The 16,424-nt window shown below is 40.3% G+C and overlaps 1 protein-coding gene across 1 annotated transcript in view; it reads right to left on the minus strand.

Moving 5' to 3' along the window:
• Positions 1–14,760, minus strand: part of WRN (Werner syndrome, RecQ helicase-like) — a gene marked incomplete at its 3' end in the record, with an annotated part of 39,147 nt that extends 24,387 nt beyond the window's left edge. Inside the window, exons 1-10 of the mRNA XM_008935501.1 lie at positions 14,665–14,760; positions 12,618–12,733; positions 11,899–12,044; positions 9,369–9,517; positions 6,987–7,136; positions 5,005–5,074; positions 3,958–4,069; positions 2,984–3,392; positions 2,237–2,317; positions 978–1,119 (exon numbers count right to left, since the gene is read on the minus strand). Coding sequence (XP_008933749.1) covers positions 978–1,119; positions 2,237–2,317; positions 2,984–3,392; positions 3,958–4,069; positions 5,005–5,074; positions 6,987–7,136; positions 9,369–9,517; positions 11,899–12,044; positions 12,618–12,733; positions 14,665–14,760 — 1,471 coding nt within the window. The remainder of the gene's footprint in view (positions 1–977; positions 1,120–2,236; positions 2,318–2,983; positions 3,393–3,957; positions 4,070–5,004; positions 5,075–6,986; positions 7,137–9,368; positions 9,518–11,898; positions 12,045–12,617; positions 12,734–14,664) is intronic.
• Positions 14,761–16,424: the final 1,664 nt, after the last annotated feature.

Here is a 16,424-nt window from a genome sequence, read left to right on the forward strand (position 1 = left end):
AACAGGCTTCTCAGAGACCCTGCATGAGGAGAATATATGGCTTGATTAATGAGCTAATAAAGCAACAGGTGTTGTAACACATAGCTGTGTTATTTGCAACACGCTTAGACAAGGTACTGGAGGTGTTTGAAGGTAGGCATAGTAACTCAACTGAAGTTACACTAATCAACACCTGACATGACAAGTTGTGAAGTGATCCTGATTTTGCTGTGAACGCTGAAGAAATATTCAAGATCTCTGTTCAAATTTATGATTAACATTCAGCAGTACAAAGTATGACATTTCCACCTAGTGTGACTGTTGGGAAAGCAAACGTTCCCTATAACAGCCTGTCTGGCTAACGTTTAGAGAGATGAACTGAACAAAGAAACAATTAACTCATCCATCCCTATCTAGCAGCCCATGTCCTGGTTGGGAGAAGGAAGCAGCTCTTCCCCTGGCTGATGCTGTGAGCTTCAGTGACGAGGTCCACAGTCGAACTTACGCAACCAGACAAGGAAGTTTTCCAACCACCAAGGTGTATTTCACCTCACTTTTCAGCCTCTTTTCCCTATTTGATTTGTCTTGGCACCAGCTCCCAAGCATTAGGTTAAAATGATCCCCTAGACAGAACTTCCTAGGAATTCTGCAACAAAGCAGCAGTAGTGGGACAAGAACAAAAGCATGTAACAGAGGTACCATGTGCCCCTCTGTCTTCTCAATAGTTCTCCTCAATTCTGCATGACATCCACACCCTCAGATCAGTTTTGCTCCCATTAAGCATACACAACAATTACTGACCGGGGCAGGAGTCAACTATATTTTGCCAAGGACATGTTTAAATTTTCATCTTGACACAAAGACATGTGCTCCTTTCAATACCCATATGACCTTTAACTTCTTGCTTTGAGAAAAAGATAAAAAGTTGTTGTGCTTTTACATCTGCTTCTACAGACAGTGGATTTCTATTTAATCATCCTCTATAATTTAAAACATACCCAAATATTCCTCCTCCTCTTCCTCAACACCTTCATCTTGATCATCTGGCACAACGTTCAACTCAGCATCTGGAGTTTTTCTGGCTTTACTGGACTCTCTTTCAGATAAAACTCCTCTGGAATTGTCTACATCTTCTAAAGACTGAAAAAATGGGAGAAAAAATTATTTTGGAATACAAAAGAGCAGATACAATTCATGTCTGAGGTAATATGATATAGGGGCACATAAGTTTCAATCTACTTAAAGCATAAAAATTATCTCTATTGGCACACGGCACAAAGAAAAGCACAATGGTCAAACTACTTCATCAGAAGCATTCTAATTCCAAGAGCCATTTCCTAGGTACCATTACAACAGCTTTTTGTTCTTCTTTCCAAAAAGAAAAAGTCTCTGAAATGTTTTAATAAGAGATTTTAATGTATTCAACAACGGTTGTTTCTTGAGTTGTTTCTTTTTAAATTCCAACTAGATAAAAGCACAAGTTTCACTGAGAAGTGACTTAGAAGGCTAGTCACAAAAAACCAGGAGCAGAAAGGATGGAATCCCGATGTTCTGGAAATAATGAGTTTAACATGACATGGCACCAAGAGGAGCACTAACTAAACACCTTCTACCCAAGTTAGCTTTTTTGACCAAAATTCCATTTATAGAAGGTTGACACACAGCATTTGTAACCATCCGAAATACACAGTCCTTCTCTAGAAGAAAATACAACTTTTTTTCCCCCCTGATCTTTGAGTCTTGCTTCCTACTTAGCTGTAAAAGCAGCACACCTAACCTGCACACGTGTGCATGCACACAAACACTTGTGACTGCTCTGGTGGAAATATTCAGTCACTCAACCCAAAATACTTCCAGCACTCCCTAGGGTATCAGGAAAAAAAAGACAGGGTAAAGAAAAAGACGACTCCACATGTTAATCTTCTTTTCAGGAAATAAGTTATATCAGTAAAAACACTTTCAGAGTGAAAGGACAAGGGTTTGAATACAATGCTTGCAGCAGATGAGTTTATGAATGATCATCCAGAGAAATGCAGTAAGCAGGGGGATCAAGTCCAAGGTGGCACTGTAAAGATGTAGAAGGATGCAAGCGATGTTGAAGTCTAACCCTAGCAAGTTTAGTTCTTTAGGTATTCACACATTCATCTGTCTTCTGTAAGCAACATGTTTTGCTCCATATTCCCACCCTTTAACTTCACTCCACTGTGACTCAAGAGCATCATCATTAAAAAAATTTAAAAAACCCTGAGATACTCACTTTAAGCATCTCCATTTCCAGCTCTTCATCACTTTCAATGACACAGGAAATATTTTGTTCGTTGCCTGTGGAGCATGCTTCCTAAAAAAAAAAAAAAATCTTTATTCTTATCAGCAAAGTTATTTCTATTTTACTAACAACCTTTCAACCCATAGTACATACTTGAAGCCATTCCTCTGTTTGCTTTCACTTCTTAAAAAAGCAGCAAAGCTCTGATGCCTGCCCATTAAAAAACATCTGAAAGAAACATTAGAACAGAACAAAGCCCTGTAATAAGAGACAAAACCAGTAGTATCACCAGATGTGTGAAACACTTGGAACATAAAGAAATTATGATCTGATTTAAGAGGCATCAATCCACACTCTGGAGTTATTAGAGGGTCTGCTTTTTACAGATCCCCTCCAAAAAGATCTGGGTTCTTTTCATGACCAAGGTGGAGATGCTCTAATCCAGAATTTGCCCCAATACTGAAAAAAAAAAAGATTTTATAACATAAGCAAATGAAAGAGGAAAACTGATGGGACTACTTAGAGCTTCTGTAGTCAGTACTAATCCTTCCAGCCACATGACTGAAGAGCAGCTCAGTGACTGACTACCTTCACAAACATTTCCAGACTCTGAGCCCTTCTTCTAGCCCACATTAATATTCCCTCAGGAATAGAACTTTTATTAAATCCTGGGGAAATCAAGGATGACAGCACTGCCTCTGCTGACTGTCCATGACTAATGAAGGGTTTTCTTATTACCTCAGGCGCATCTCTGTTGACCAATTCTTTTGCAGCCTCACGTTCCAAGATATGAAGTTCTTCCTTAGTAATGTCTAGGGACATGAAGTCATCTCTGTTGTTGTCCTCAGAGCTGGCTGCTGCAGCTCCATCTTGCACAGCATTACCTCTCTCTGCCTCCTCTTCATTACCACCTCTGTCCCAGAGGCCAGCTAGTGTAGCATCAGAACAGATGTTGAAGTCACCTTTGAGTTGTTTAGCAAATTCAGGCATTTCAACATTCTGTGCTTCAACGTTTGCTGACTCAGCTTCAAGATTTGTTGGAGTTGTGCCACAGCTCATCTCCAGTGCACAAGGGGAACCTGAACCAACCAGCATGCTTCTTAAAGCATTTACATTCTCTGATAACTCAGCTAGTATTTCTGCAGCCCTGGAAGGTAAAACAGGAAAGTTAACCCAAAATGATAAAGGCAGTCACTACATTTAGCCACAAGCAGGATTCTAAAGTAGTCTATTTCTCCAGATAGTTTGTCCAAAATTTCATGTAATAGCTTATCACTCATAAGCAACTGGCATTCCACTTCTGCAAGAAGAAAATTAAGCTTCTTTACACTGAAGAAAACCAATGAAAGATTCTCCAAAACCACTGTTTGTGGTATTGGCCTCACAACTGTATCAAGTCTCCAGACTTCTCATAATTAGTCACGCAAGAATCCCAAATATTTACAAAAGGTCTTGCTGAGCATTTCAATGAGAAGAAACAGATTCAAAGTTCAGCATCAAATCCATGGCAATTAGACCCGTGAAAACCCATGCTCCTACATATAAAGACAAAATTTGCCCATCCCGTGTCCTGTGTTTTCTTTTCTTGGAAAAGGATGCACAGGTACCAGAGGCAGCAGTTAACACACACATTTTGTGACATGGGACGTCAGGATCAAGTACAAAACACTGATCTTACAGGTAAAGTATAGACAAGCTGGCAAAAAGCTAACCTCTGGAAATTTTCACGTTGCCCAGAAGAGTCAGGGATGCGAGAAGCCAGGTCCATTATCTCTTCAGCTAGTGAAGTCAAGCGCCTCTTCACACCCTCTGACAACACGTTATCTATTAGAAGCACCATCAGAGTTATTTCACAGGCATTGAGGTCTAACATCCATTTGAAATTAAGTTCCATTCAAGTAACTGCATTCTACAACATCTACAGCTGATAAGACAGCATTTTCCAGTGCTTAAAAATCAAGTATACAGAATCAGGTCAAGCTCGTGTGGACTTAAGCATTGCATCTCCTCCAGTGACCTCTTACATGTGCTCAGGGAAAAATGATACACAACAGGACCATGACGAAGTGATCCTTGCCCAATATACCCTCCAGCTCCCAGAAAAGAGCTGCTAGCAAAGGTACACTGACTAAATCAAGCCAAAAAACTGCACCTTATATTAAGAGGATAGTACTGCCACTTCTGCCCTCGACAGAAAAGTAATATTAAGCCACTACAAGAAATCAACCTCCCCCTTTTTCAACCTTAAGCTACGCGCAATACTAAATTTTCTTCATGAGATAGAGAACTGAAAAAAAACCAGATTTTTAGAATCACTTCTCTAATCGAGAAAATAATACTAAGCCACTCTAAAAAATTCAAGTCCTATTTATACACCTCAAGAAAACCATTACTTCATAACATTTTTTTTTGTGGTCTTAAAACTAGATTTTTGTCCCTGCATCAGAATTGAAATTAACTCACTGAAGTGTTTCCATGAACAAACTGGAATGACAGCAGAAAAAAACCATAAACAGCAGAAACAAACAACATACCTATGACTGCACGCCTACATCACTATGGAAAAGAGTTACACAGCACGGTAAACAAGGTCAGCTAAAAGCCCTTAGCATCTTCTCTCCTCTGGAAGCAACCTCTAATGACCAGCAAGCCAGACAACCCTGACACAAAGATTCTATTAAAAAAAAATAAATCTGTTGGGAAATGGAATATTCAATTGCACATTGAGTAATTTCATTATGCTTGAATGTATAATTTACCTCTTCTTACACAAGATTTCCGGTCACTGTTATTCATGTTTTTCAGTTTTTGATAAATGATGAAGCCAGCCTGCAAAAGAAAGGCAAAAAAATAGTATTCAGTACTCTCCAGAGAAACAACAGCATAGAGACCAAAAAAACAACCCCAAGATTTAATGGAGACCATGACATGAATACATTGTGAACACCAAATACTGAGTTGTTGGCGCAGGCTGTACAAGGGTTAATGGTCTGCCTCCCAGCATTGTTCATTACAACCAGGTTAGTATTTGACAGAATGCTTCATAAAAGGCAAACTCATGACTTGGGGCCCACACTGTAGCGGCTACCTAGATGCCAGCGTGGTTACCATGTATGACCTTATAAAGTTAGCTGCACATAGGAAGCTCCAAGCACTCTGCTCCCAGCCCCACCATCTGCTCCACCTCATTCAGATTTTATGTAGCGCTCCAAGATAATAGCTATGAATCTACTAAGATAGATTCTGTGTGCTTTATATTTCCCTTGGTATGAATAATAAGTTCTAACAGGAAAACACAGCCTAAAGCTAGGGATGTGCTAATTAGGCTACACATGTTAAGCAAAGCATCTCAAAGAGGAAAGAGAAAGAAACAAGTTACTCCCTCATATATTCCTGTGAGGCTCCAAAAGCCAGGCCAGGTGAGCAGAGAATAGCGAGAAAGAGGCATTGCCTGGAAAAAGCTGGCTACAGTAGCTGCAGCAGGCACCAAAAATTGAACTCCTTTCCTTACTGATTTGGGTCTTTACAGGTGCTAAACCCTCCACAGTTTAATATTTAATTAAACTAGAAAATACATAATGTTTCCTGAGTCACAGAAGAAAACCAAGACTACTACCCCACTTCCCTTCTTCTGTCTAACCTCACCCCAGGAAAAAGCCTGAGGAAATTTTCTTTTGCTGCCCATAAAAATGCTGCCTTCTCCCAGGAAGCAGGCAGCATCTGCTAGCATATTTGTAAATCCCTTCAAAACTGCAAGAAAACTATGCTCTTTTCAAAGTGGTGAAAAAGCAGAGACTTATATAGAGCTACTGAAACTCATATGCAACTAAATTACTCTTCCTTGTAATCTATACAGCGGGTCTGTTGTACTAGCTGTTGGAGAAGGTTGTCTTGTCTCAAAGATGCTTACTGATTTTCTCTCACATATTTAGCAGGATTTTAGTTCATAAAAAGCTTTAGAAAGATGACCAAAAACCCCAGCAGAACACACATCCAGAAGTGCTAACAAGCTACAATGAATACCTGCAGACAAGGAAACCAAAAATAATTACCCACTCTTCACTTTTGTCAGCAATTATTGTACTTAAACAATCACAGCCATCTCACACTTACGTGGAATAATCACCCTGCAAGAATTTAGGCTTAGTACATACAGAGAGAAAAAACACATGAGCGCTCCATCAAAACTCACTTCCCCAAGGTGATAAATTCAAGTGAGTCCAAATGAACAGGCACTCCTCAGGCATACCTCTTGATGCCCACATTACTCACCAGGTTCAGAGCACAGCAGAGCTGTACTTCCTGAAAAGACTTCAGTAAAAAAAGCCAAACTTGAAACACCATGAAACATTTAAAAGGTAAGAACCTCATGGGAGGCTTAAGGCTGCTGTGGAATGGGGTTTCTTTCTTCCATTAACATTTGATTTTCTACATGATATGTTCACCACAATATCTTCTTCAAGGGATCTCAGAAAGCAGACAGGTTAGAGTCAGGTGCAAGCAGTACCATCTTCTGCAGAAGATATTATGAACTCCAAATGGTTTAAAAACTTAAGCCAGACAAGGAATCAGACAGCAACCTACTTAGTGGTATTTCCACCTATAAGCATCCCATATCCACAGTAGACCCCAGGTTCTTCCTCTATTATGTTGTGAAGCAGAAAGGCATTAAAACCAGCAGCTAACAGCACATTGGAGTTGAATTACTGGTACAGGTGGAATGATGATTTCTTGTACATACATAGGCATCTGTAGCTGCGTACAATTTTTGTGCCTCGTTGAGTGGAAACTCTTCCCAGTTACTACAACGGATGGACTTATCCTTCAAAAGCTGCTTGCCAAAAAGGTGTTTCACCAGACCATTTAGACTCCATATCTCCTTACACTTCAGCTGGAGAAAGAATAAGAACAGAGGACTTGTTTAAAGGGGAATGCAATTGGACCTGGCAGAATGCACTACTAGAATCAGCAAAGCATATTTAATCCCTCATCAGAAGCAAAAGAGCTGTGGGTTAGTTGGAACAAGCTAGTTTCTCAAAGCAGTGACTGCTCTGCCGGCCTCATTCTGCTCACGCATTAAAGGGCGACTTGGCCATTCAACAGCTGTACTTCCCTGCTCTGAAGATGTGTTGTTAGAGGACATGCCTACATGGCCAAGCTGGACAGATGGCACAAGGGCCAGATGAGCCTACAAAATGCGAGGTGGTATTGTCACGACACCAAAAATAGGAAATAACTGTAAAATGTAGTCTTTTGGTTGATAAAATAAAAGCTGTAGACTTAAACAGCAACCCCATTCTCCTCCAGGACTGGGATTTGTCTATTATTTACCTTTCTAACTAGAAAAACTCAACATCAAACACCAGGAATTTATTGACTACAAACAGAGGAACAGCGAAGTCTCCCTGTAAAGTCTGTCTTTGTCATCTTTAGCAAGCCTGAAACCAAGTGAAAGGGCACAGTTCCAGACCACACTAACCACTACTCAGCATGCTGGGAAGACTAGACCCCAAGTCTCTCCAACCCACCACACTGCTGCTTTCAATTTATTTTGTAACTGTGCTTGTCAATTACAGTTTCTACATCCTATTGTCCTGGGAAATTTTCCTTCGGAGCCCAGAACTCATGGGCACAGTCTTTGGCTGTTTCAACTTCTGAGCACTCAGGAAATGTGCAGAACTGTTGAGCCTAACAGTAGCAGTGCAGCATTATCAGCTCATCCCCTCAAATCTCATATAAAAAAAAACTTCCCATTGCTCATTTTAGGATCCCCCAGCCCTCACCCTTGCATTGTGCCGTTATATATAACCCTATTCTTTGTTCTCAAGCTTTACTTTCAAGTTTATTTTTGGTTTGCTTTCTCTTTAGCAAAAGACTTTAAAACTGCTATTAGAGATTACATGGCTCATCTTCATAACAAATTATCTTGGAGTTGGATGCTGGGATTAAAAATATAAAAAATGGGGTGAGCTGAAGGAAACTCCAAGTCTGAAAAGAAATAGCTCCTTCTGTTGCTGAGCAAAACAGTTTAGTTTGTACAACTTCCAGCCTACTAGGAACTGAAAATTCAGGGTAGCTGATGCAGAGAGCACAGCCCCAAATGCTGAGGACACATCACATTCCCCTTTCCCCCACTGTGGTTTGATTACACTGGGTACATAAAGCACAAGACAAAGAAAGGTGTTAGTGTTGTTTCTAGGCATAAATCTGTCCTCCTCCAGGAAACCACAATTGTTGCTATTATCCTACCAAACAAACGAAAAAAAAAAAAAAAAAACACATAGAAGGAAAGAGAAGTGCACAGAGAGATGAAGTACAGGTAAGGAAAAGCATTGTATATGCAAACAGAAAAGCTTTTAGGGACACTTTAAAAATAAGAATGGCAGAACAATTTGGAAGGTAAGGAAATTCTGACTCTCCTCCCTAGTAAGATGACACAGTTCTACCTACCTCAAATGATATCTAACCAAAACCCCACTGTACTGAAAATCAGGGTGCACAAAATGCAACACTACTTCTAAAGAGTGGCTAAGCAACATGCTTGAAACTGCACCCACGTGAGAGCAGAGTCATGGAAACAAAGGTATTTCTACAGCTTCATATCCTGTGGCAAACACCTCTGCAGGGAGAACTTCAATGAAGACCGTTGGATGCTTCCACCCAGCAAGCCACGGCAGGAGGACTGACCACCTTAAAGGCCATCAGTCTTTCACTGCCTCCACAGTATTTTCCGTATCTTATTCTAAAGGTCCAGGCATTGCTTGACCAAGCACAACATTGCCAGAAGAACCCCAGCTTGACACAATCTGGCAGTTCTCATTACTAAAAAGTAAACAAAATGCAGGTGAAACAATAAGCCATACCTTCTAAATGCAAAAGGTGAACAGACCTGAAAGGGGACAAACGTTCACAAAGAACTGGCTCACTGGAAGACAGCACTTAGTTTGGCAGACTTCCTTGAGAGTAGTTCTTACTATTTTTCTTTAAGTTACAATACGTCTCTGCTTTATTCTACATAATACATTTGCTCTAAGAGTTGAGCTCCTGCAAATACAAGGGAGCCTCTTTTCGTACAGCACAATAACAAGATTCCCTCCCACAACAAAAAGGTTTTAAGTTTTACTTTCTCATTAGCAACGTCAGCCAGCTCCACAAAGCTCTTCAGTTTGATTTCAAAGTCACTCATCAGCTTCCATTGATCTCCCTCAATTCCTACGCCAACCTTTTTAATTGTTTCATCTTCGAGCAGCCTTTTGAGTCCCTTGGGAAAACCTAAAACAGATTAAGCCCAAACATGAGAAACCAAGTACTGGAAGATGCCAGAGAGTCTAATGGAAATGACAAAATCCTAGCACAAAGGCCATCTGCAAAAACCTGTGCTTTTAGAGGAAAAGCCCCCTAAGTTGCTCTTTTTATGCAACTGTACTCTGGAATGACTGGAAACACCAACTGGTTGCAATGTATCATCTGCAGACAAGCAGGAATTAAATACCTAAAATACGCAAATTTATTCTGCATCTGAAAACAAATCAGGTAAAAAAATTAAACCACCTTATTTCATCTTACTGATCGCTAAATCACATAAAAACTGGAAAGCATTTTAATTCTTAGAAGCAGATGCTCATGAAAGCAAATCCCATATTATTTCACTCTTTTCCCCATCATTCCTATCCATTTTTTGCAGTTTCACACTCCTGGGAAACTGTTTAGGCCATTAGAATGGGGAAATCACCAGGAAAACTGATTCTGTGCACACATTCCATGCTAATGCCAGGCTGAGCCAACAACAGCATTTGGAAGAAAGAATTTGCCAAGTGGATCCTCTGCCAAGCCCAGACAAGTCAGTCTTGTAAGAAAAAGTATTCAAGGATGTACATGGATTACCAAAGTATTATGTTTTGATTTATCCCAAATTAATGGCACAAGCAATTGTGGATGAAAGAGAAAAAAAAATAAAAACATGTACCTTTCATATCTGGTTTTCTAAAGGAGGAAACAACCACAAACACTTCACACTCTAAGAAAAGCAGCCTTGTTCTCCCCTCTGTGTTTGTTCCCATTTAAAATTCAGAGCATCTTATTGCATAATGGACTTTATTTTTACACAACTGTTGCCACACTTTCATTGCTACCACTGACACGATATGGACATGTTTGCAACTATCAACAGCTGACTTACTCAACAAGGGATTTTTCATCCAATAATATCTTCATGAAAACCTTCATGAATGGGAACATCCCAGTAGAGGACTTGTGCTCCATTGCTACCACCTCATTCCTAGGTAAGTGACCATATGAACTAAAAAGATCTAAGCTCAAGACTATACAGAGGCTACAATCTGGGAAACTGGTCATTTTCTTAGAAGTTTGTAAGGAAAAAGAAAAACCAGAAAATTATCAAGAATCTTCCTGATAAACATGTAAACCTTATTATTTATACACAATCCAAAGAACTCTCCACACTCTTCCTCCTGCAGAAGGAAGCATTACTTTTATTGCAACAAAAATGGTATGTCTCATCCAACTGGCTAATTCTGCCAACATCTACATTTCTGTAGATCAAATGTACTCTGCATAATCAGCAGAAATTGGCTGTGGTTCCTGCAAGAAGTTTGACATCTCACTGAGCTCAAAGTGCCTCTCCCATTGGGAAAACACAGAAATTTTTGGAAATCACTCAGGAGGAAACATCATCTTTGGCTGTAACATGCAGTAGGCCACGTGTAACCGTACTCAGCATCAACACAAAAACACCTTCACTTCTAGCATCTAAAACATTTGAGCTCTTAATGACTTCTTCCTTTAGCTTCCTTTCCTCAAAATCTTTTTTCTTTTGTGCACTTGTACCTTTCTGCCTCACAGATTGAATAGCCTCCAGCAATTAAATTTTCCACCCCATTTGCTATAAATGACAGAGGATTGAACACCAACATTAAAATTATCACTCTCGTACCTCAGCTTGCACACCCCAGGGAAATCAGAGGCATCTCACAGGCATAGTTTCAATCTAGCATTCAAACCAAATGTTATAAAATTGCAGCCTCCTTCCCTCACTCTTATTTTCCCTATTTAGAAGCTTTTATTCACATCCGTAATGAATTCAGACTGTTGAGCACACCCCCTTCTCTCCCCACAGCTGCATCACACCAGGTATCCTGCGCTCTTTCTGAAAACCAATGTCACAAAATGCAGGTATCAGGCACAAACAGCAAGACAGCCATAATTTGAGGGGTTTTGTTATTGAAGCCAAATTAAAAAGAAACATAGCCTGCTAAATTCAGGTTCATTGTTTATTTTGGCACTAAACAGAAAACTCATTACATGAGCAGGGAATTGTATTTTTAAAACCCAATTAAAATAGTCTTTCCTAGAGAGAAAAATAATCATCAAGTAAGATTCTCTGGCCCTGTTCAAAACCTAAAAAGCTGTATGCCAGCACAGAGGGCAAGGCTTGAGCCAAGATCCCCTTGATTCATGTAGGCAATACTCAATAAATCCCTTTATTATAGATGGGAAAGGGGAGAAGGATGGAGTTTTACTATCCAACATACTGTGAACTATCAGCTACTGCTTAAGGCTTAAATTCAAACTTAACCACATGAAACCGAGGGCAGCTCATGCCCTAATTAATAATAAAAACAGAAGTACAGTACCTGACATTGAAGATATGTGAAACAAGTAACACTTGTCCTCAGTTACACAGATCTGGATTAGAGCTATTTTTGCCATTTTTCCTTTAATATATGATGGTGGCCATTCGATATCAAATCCAACAGCAGCCCCATCTGATAAACTCTGCCTGAAAAGACATGGATGTTCATCACATTTATCTCTTCTTCTACCAGTATTTAAAAATATCATCCTTCAGTTATTTTACATAAAGATGATGAAGAGAATCAAAGCCAGGACACTTTTGCTTTCATATGTACAGGAAACAGAAAACATTTTAAAAATCAAGGCTGTAAGGAGGTGAAAATTCTGCTGAAGAACCTGCATGGAGCCTTTACTGCTGCTACTTAAGGGGACTGCAAAGTTCAGCGACGGTGTCTCACATAAAAAGACCACCAAATGGGCAACTATTAACTGCCTAACACAACAGAGAGGTCTTTTTAAACCACCACACAATCTAGACAAACCAAGGACCTCTCCATCATGAGAAATAGGCTCAGTTTGTACTCACAAACAGTACGACATATTTGCCACACAAGAAGACAGCCAACACTATTAGATGTTTTCTCTGGTTGAACTGTTGGCCTCTGGGTGCACAAACGCACAATTTGCCAGGAGGAGACTGAGGGAAGAACCAAATCCTTTCTGGAAAGGGAAAAGTTAAAAAAAAAAAAAAAAAGAAAATCAGAGTAAGAGCTGTTACCTGATATCTTCTGAGATAAGGGAACAGTCACTGGCTTCATAGCTGTAAACAACAGAGCCAGAGAACTCCAGGAAGGGCAACCCATCTTCCAAAACACTCCTCTGAACAGAAGGCTTCTGTCAAATAACATTGGGAAGAGGCTGGGTTACTGGCCACAGCCAACCTCACCACAGCCACTGTCAGCACCACAACTGCTGCATGCGAGCCTGGCACTGGTGCTCACCAAAACCTCACAGCAGAAACATGCTCCACACGCAGGGTCAAGACTAGCACAACCCCCCCTTTTATAAAAATCATTCTGATTCATGCCCTGATTTCTTTGCTTCTTTGAAATGAAATTGCACAAGTAGAGCTTCTACCTCCGTTTAGTTTACTTGGATTCTTCCCAATAAAGAGGTTTCCAAGGACAAGGTTAAGGCAAATATCAATTTTTGACAGTGTCAACACCACTCAACACTACTTCTAATGCTGCAGCACTTCCATACCTCAGAAACTGGGGGAAGAATATAAGAAAATGGACAGTAATTTAATTATAGTCATTGTTGAAGTAATTCAGTTCTGGTTAGGCTCAGATCTTCTACTTGGTTACAGCAGTAGCTCAGTTACCCACTTTCTCAGTCCCACTTTTCAGTCAGCTCATCTCACTTAACCCTGCCAGATATGTTGTGTGAGGAACTTCAGATGGTTGGATTCAAAAATCTTAAAGGTCTTTTCCAAACTAACTGATTTTATGCTAGGTCTAAGTAAACTCCATGGATTTAAAACCATGCATATTATTTAAGAGGAGCCAAATCCTCCATCCTGGTTTCCAAATGGAAGCCTTAAGCACACAGGATGAGGTAAAACGTAACACTCCCATCAGTATTTTTATCCCCTGCCTTTCAGAAGCTTATTTATTAAAGGTTACCGACCAATAAACTTACTTGAACTGCAAAACTGATAACGCTGACCTGCCAAACCTTCAGGTTGGTTAAAAACTTAAGCTAGCTATAACACCAGTAATTTCAAATATGGTTAAGTATCACACAATAACACTTGAGAGACACCATCTTGTCAATCCAAAGAGGCCACCTCACACAAAACATGTCTCCATATGGTTTCAAGCAACAATAAGTTGCCTGGAAAAAGAAGATTCTGAAACAGAGATTCTGCTGATTTTATGCTTGCACAACAAAACATTTCCTCCGGTTAATGAAGGGTGAAAGTTTAATCAAAACCCTTCCTCAAGTTTGGTACCACAGCACACAGGCTGCACGACAGCAAATGAAAGTTGTGTTGGTTTTCATTGACATTTTTTAATATCCACACCACTGATTTTTTACTCCCTCTTCAGAGAAGGAAAACTGCTGAACTGAGTCTTCTTTTCTCTCATTAATTAGTTTTCTAATTGCTAACACAGTTTGAAAATGTTATGGGGAGGTGTCCCTTCTAGTGGGAAATTTTATACTATAACTGTGCATACGTGCAGAAAAAAATATCTAAGGACAAAACATTCTTGGAACACCAGAAATATCAACAATCTTGACAACCAGTTAATTATTCTGATATTTCAGAGCCGTGAAACATTCTGAAATACTGAACATGAGCAAAAGGAGGAAGCCAGGTGGTCATACCAGAACAAATTCCTCTGCCAGGCTAGAACTCGAGACCACTGTGTTTTGAGCTCTCAGATTACAGAGATGAAAAATCCCAGAGTCCTTGCTGGACTGAAACCCACAGGACTGGGTGAGCAATGCACTAAAAGCTCCCTTATACTTGTTTGGTTTTGCCACCGAAAGTCAAAATTGTCAGGAAGAAATTTCTCCAGAGATAACAACAACAGCCTTTGGTTGATACATGATATTTAAATTTTAAAAAAAATACTTTAACAAGCTAATTCAAATGGTAAAAACACAATAGTACCTAAATTTAATTACAGTTCACAGGACAAAACAGCTGTAATTACTCACAAGTACCAGAGCCACACATCTAACTAAAAGCATGTGGTCCAACGCTGGTTTATTAGGCTGCCTGCAACCAAATGAGTTCCCCCAATGTGGTAACATACCTTTTTATCACCCAGATCTCCCTCTTGGTTTTGTGTAAGCATCCACTGTGGGTATTTATTCGGCAGACCAGCAGTCAGCAAATCCATCTTATTCATTTTTTCCACATTTCTGTTACTTTACTTTTACATTAAAAAAAATAAAGAACAAAGAATAGAACAGTCAATATTTCATATATACACCAGTTGTTGCCATCATCATGTCAGAACAAGGTTAGAGAAGATCAGTACCTTGAATTCAAAATGCTTTGTAAATGTCTTTTCCTATGCACAGAGGTGCCTGCATTAAACAGCAGAAGAGCTTTAGGCATTATGTTCTGGTTTATATATATGAGTAAGAAAAAAAAGAAACAAAAAACACACAGGAAAACCTCTTAAGAGTCCCCTGGGAAAGCAAGCTTAGCCCAGTTTTATGAAGAACTGAACAGTATGCCATCTCTGGTCAACACAGCCTTCGTTCGTCAGACAAATTTATCTGATGTGTTAATTAACAGCAGAAGAACCAGCCACTCAGCTTAAAAGCACTCAAAAAAAAAAAAATTTCTGACAAATGACATGGAAAAAATACAAATTCAAAACAAGAACTCCCAGACTCACACAAACGTTGCCCCAGGGCTTATATTCCCCACACAGGATCTCAGGGCTTTGATCCTACAGCCAAAATGAGAAAAACTACAAACAATTCCCACAGCAAACTACAGCCAAGTAAGGCACATGCTGCTAAGCTCTCTAGTGCAGCCTGGATGATATTTACTTATAAATTTCAAGCCACATGACCTCACCAAACAGAGGCAGCCTGTTCCCAGGGAAGCAGGGCACATTCCCTGCAACTCCCAATCCAGAGAATGCACTCCACAGAGGAACCCAGAAAAGATTTAAGTTAGGAAAACATGCTGCCTGAAACAGCAGATTTTCAGCCCTGACTACTATGGGTTTCTCATGAGGGAGCAGAGGAGGATTTCCCAGTTCTGAGTAAAGGATGACCAGATCAGAGCTCTTCCAGCTTCTCCCTGGTCTGTTTCTAGTGTGATTTAGAAATCCTCCTGGAGATGGAGTAAAATACATCACAAAGAAGAAATTTCTCACCCTGCTTCGTCCCACTAGTCCTCAGGTGCTCAATACATGTCACACAATTAGGCCACTACTATTTGAGTATAAATATACTTTCCAGCTGCACTTCCTCATTAAGGAAGTGTAAGTTCTGGGTAAATGGTCCTGGTTCAGTTTTTCAACACTCAAAAAGGTCTTTCGGGTTTTTAACTGATTATCTAGGCTAGGCAGAATTTTCCCTTGCTTACCTGTCCACTTCTGCAGTAGCACAGCCAACTACAACCTCAAAGACGACTTTAAAGAGTATTTTAAAACTAAACCACTCACGGAACAGCCGGACCAGCCACTTGCTGGCAATGACAAAGCAGCAGAGAGACTAGAAACAACCAGAGGAAGGACACCCTGCAGCACCCACACTGCCAGCTGCCACCCCACAGATCTAAGAACACGTTTTTCCCCAAAACAGCTAAAATTTCTAGAGCACTGTTGATAACTACCGCTGCAGCATTACCCACTTTTCCGGCGTTAAAGGCAAAACCTGAACTTGAGGGCACTCAGCATTGCACGGGCAGCGATAACTAACACGGAGCCTCTCGGGGGCCTTATTTCTTCAGGGGAAAACGCAGCCTGGCCGCCCCTCACCTCCTGGCAGGCTCCCCAAGCCCACCCGCGGAGCGGGACCCCTTTCCTTCCCCCGCCTCCCGGCACCCCAG

Source organism: Merops nubicus, unplaced genomic scaffold (genome assembly GCF_000691845.1).
Source record: "Merops nubicus isolate BGI_N331 unplaced genomic scaffold, ASM69184v1 scaffold47570, whole genome shotgun sequence".
Classification (NCBI taxonomy): domain Eukaryota; kingdom Metazoa; phylum Chordata; class Aves; order Coraciiformes; family Meropidae; genus Merops; species Merops nubicus.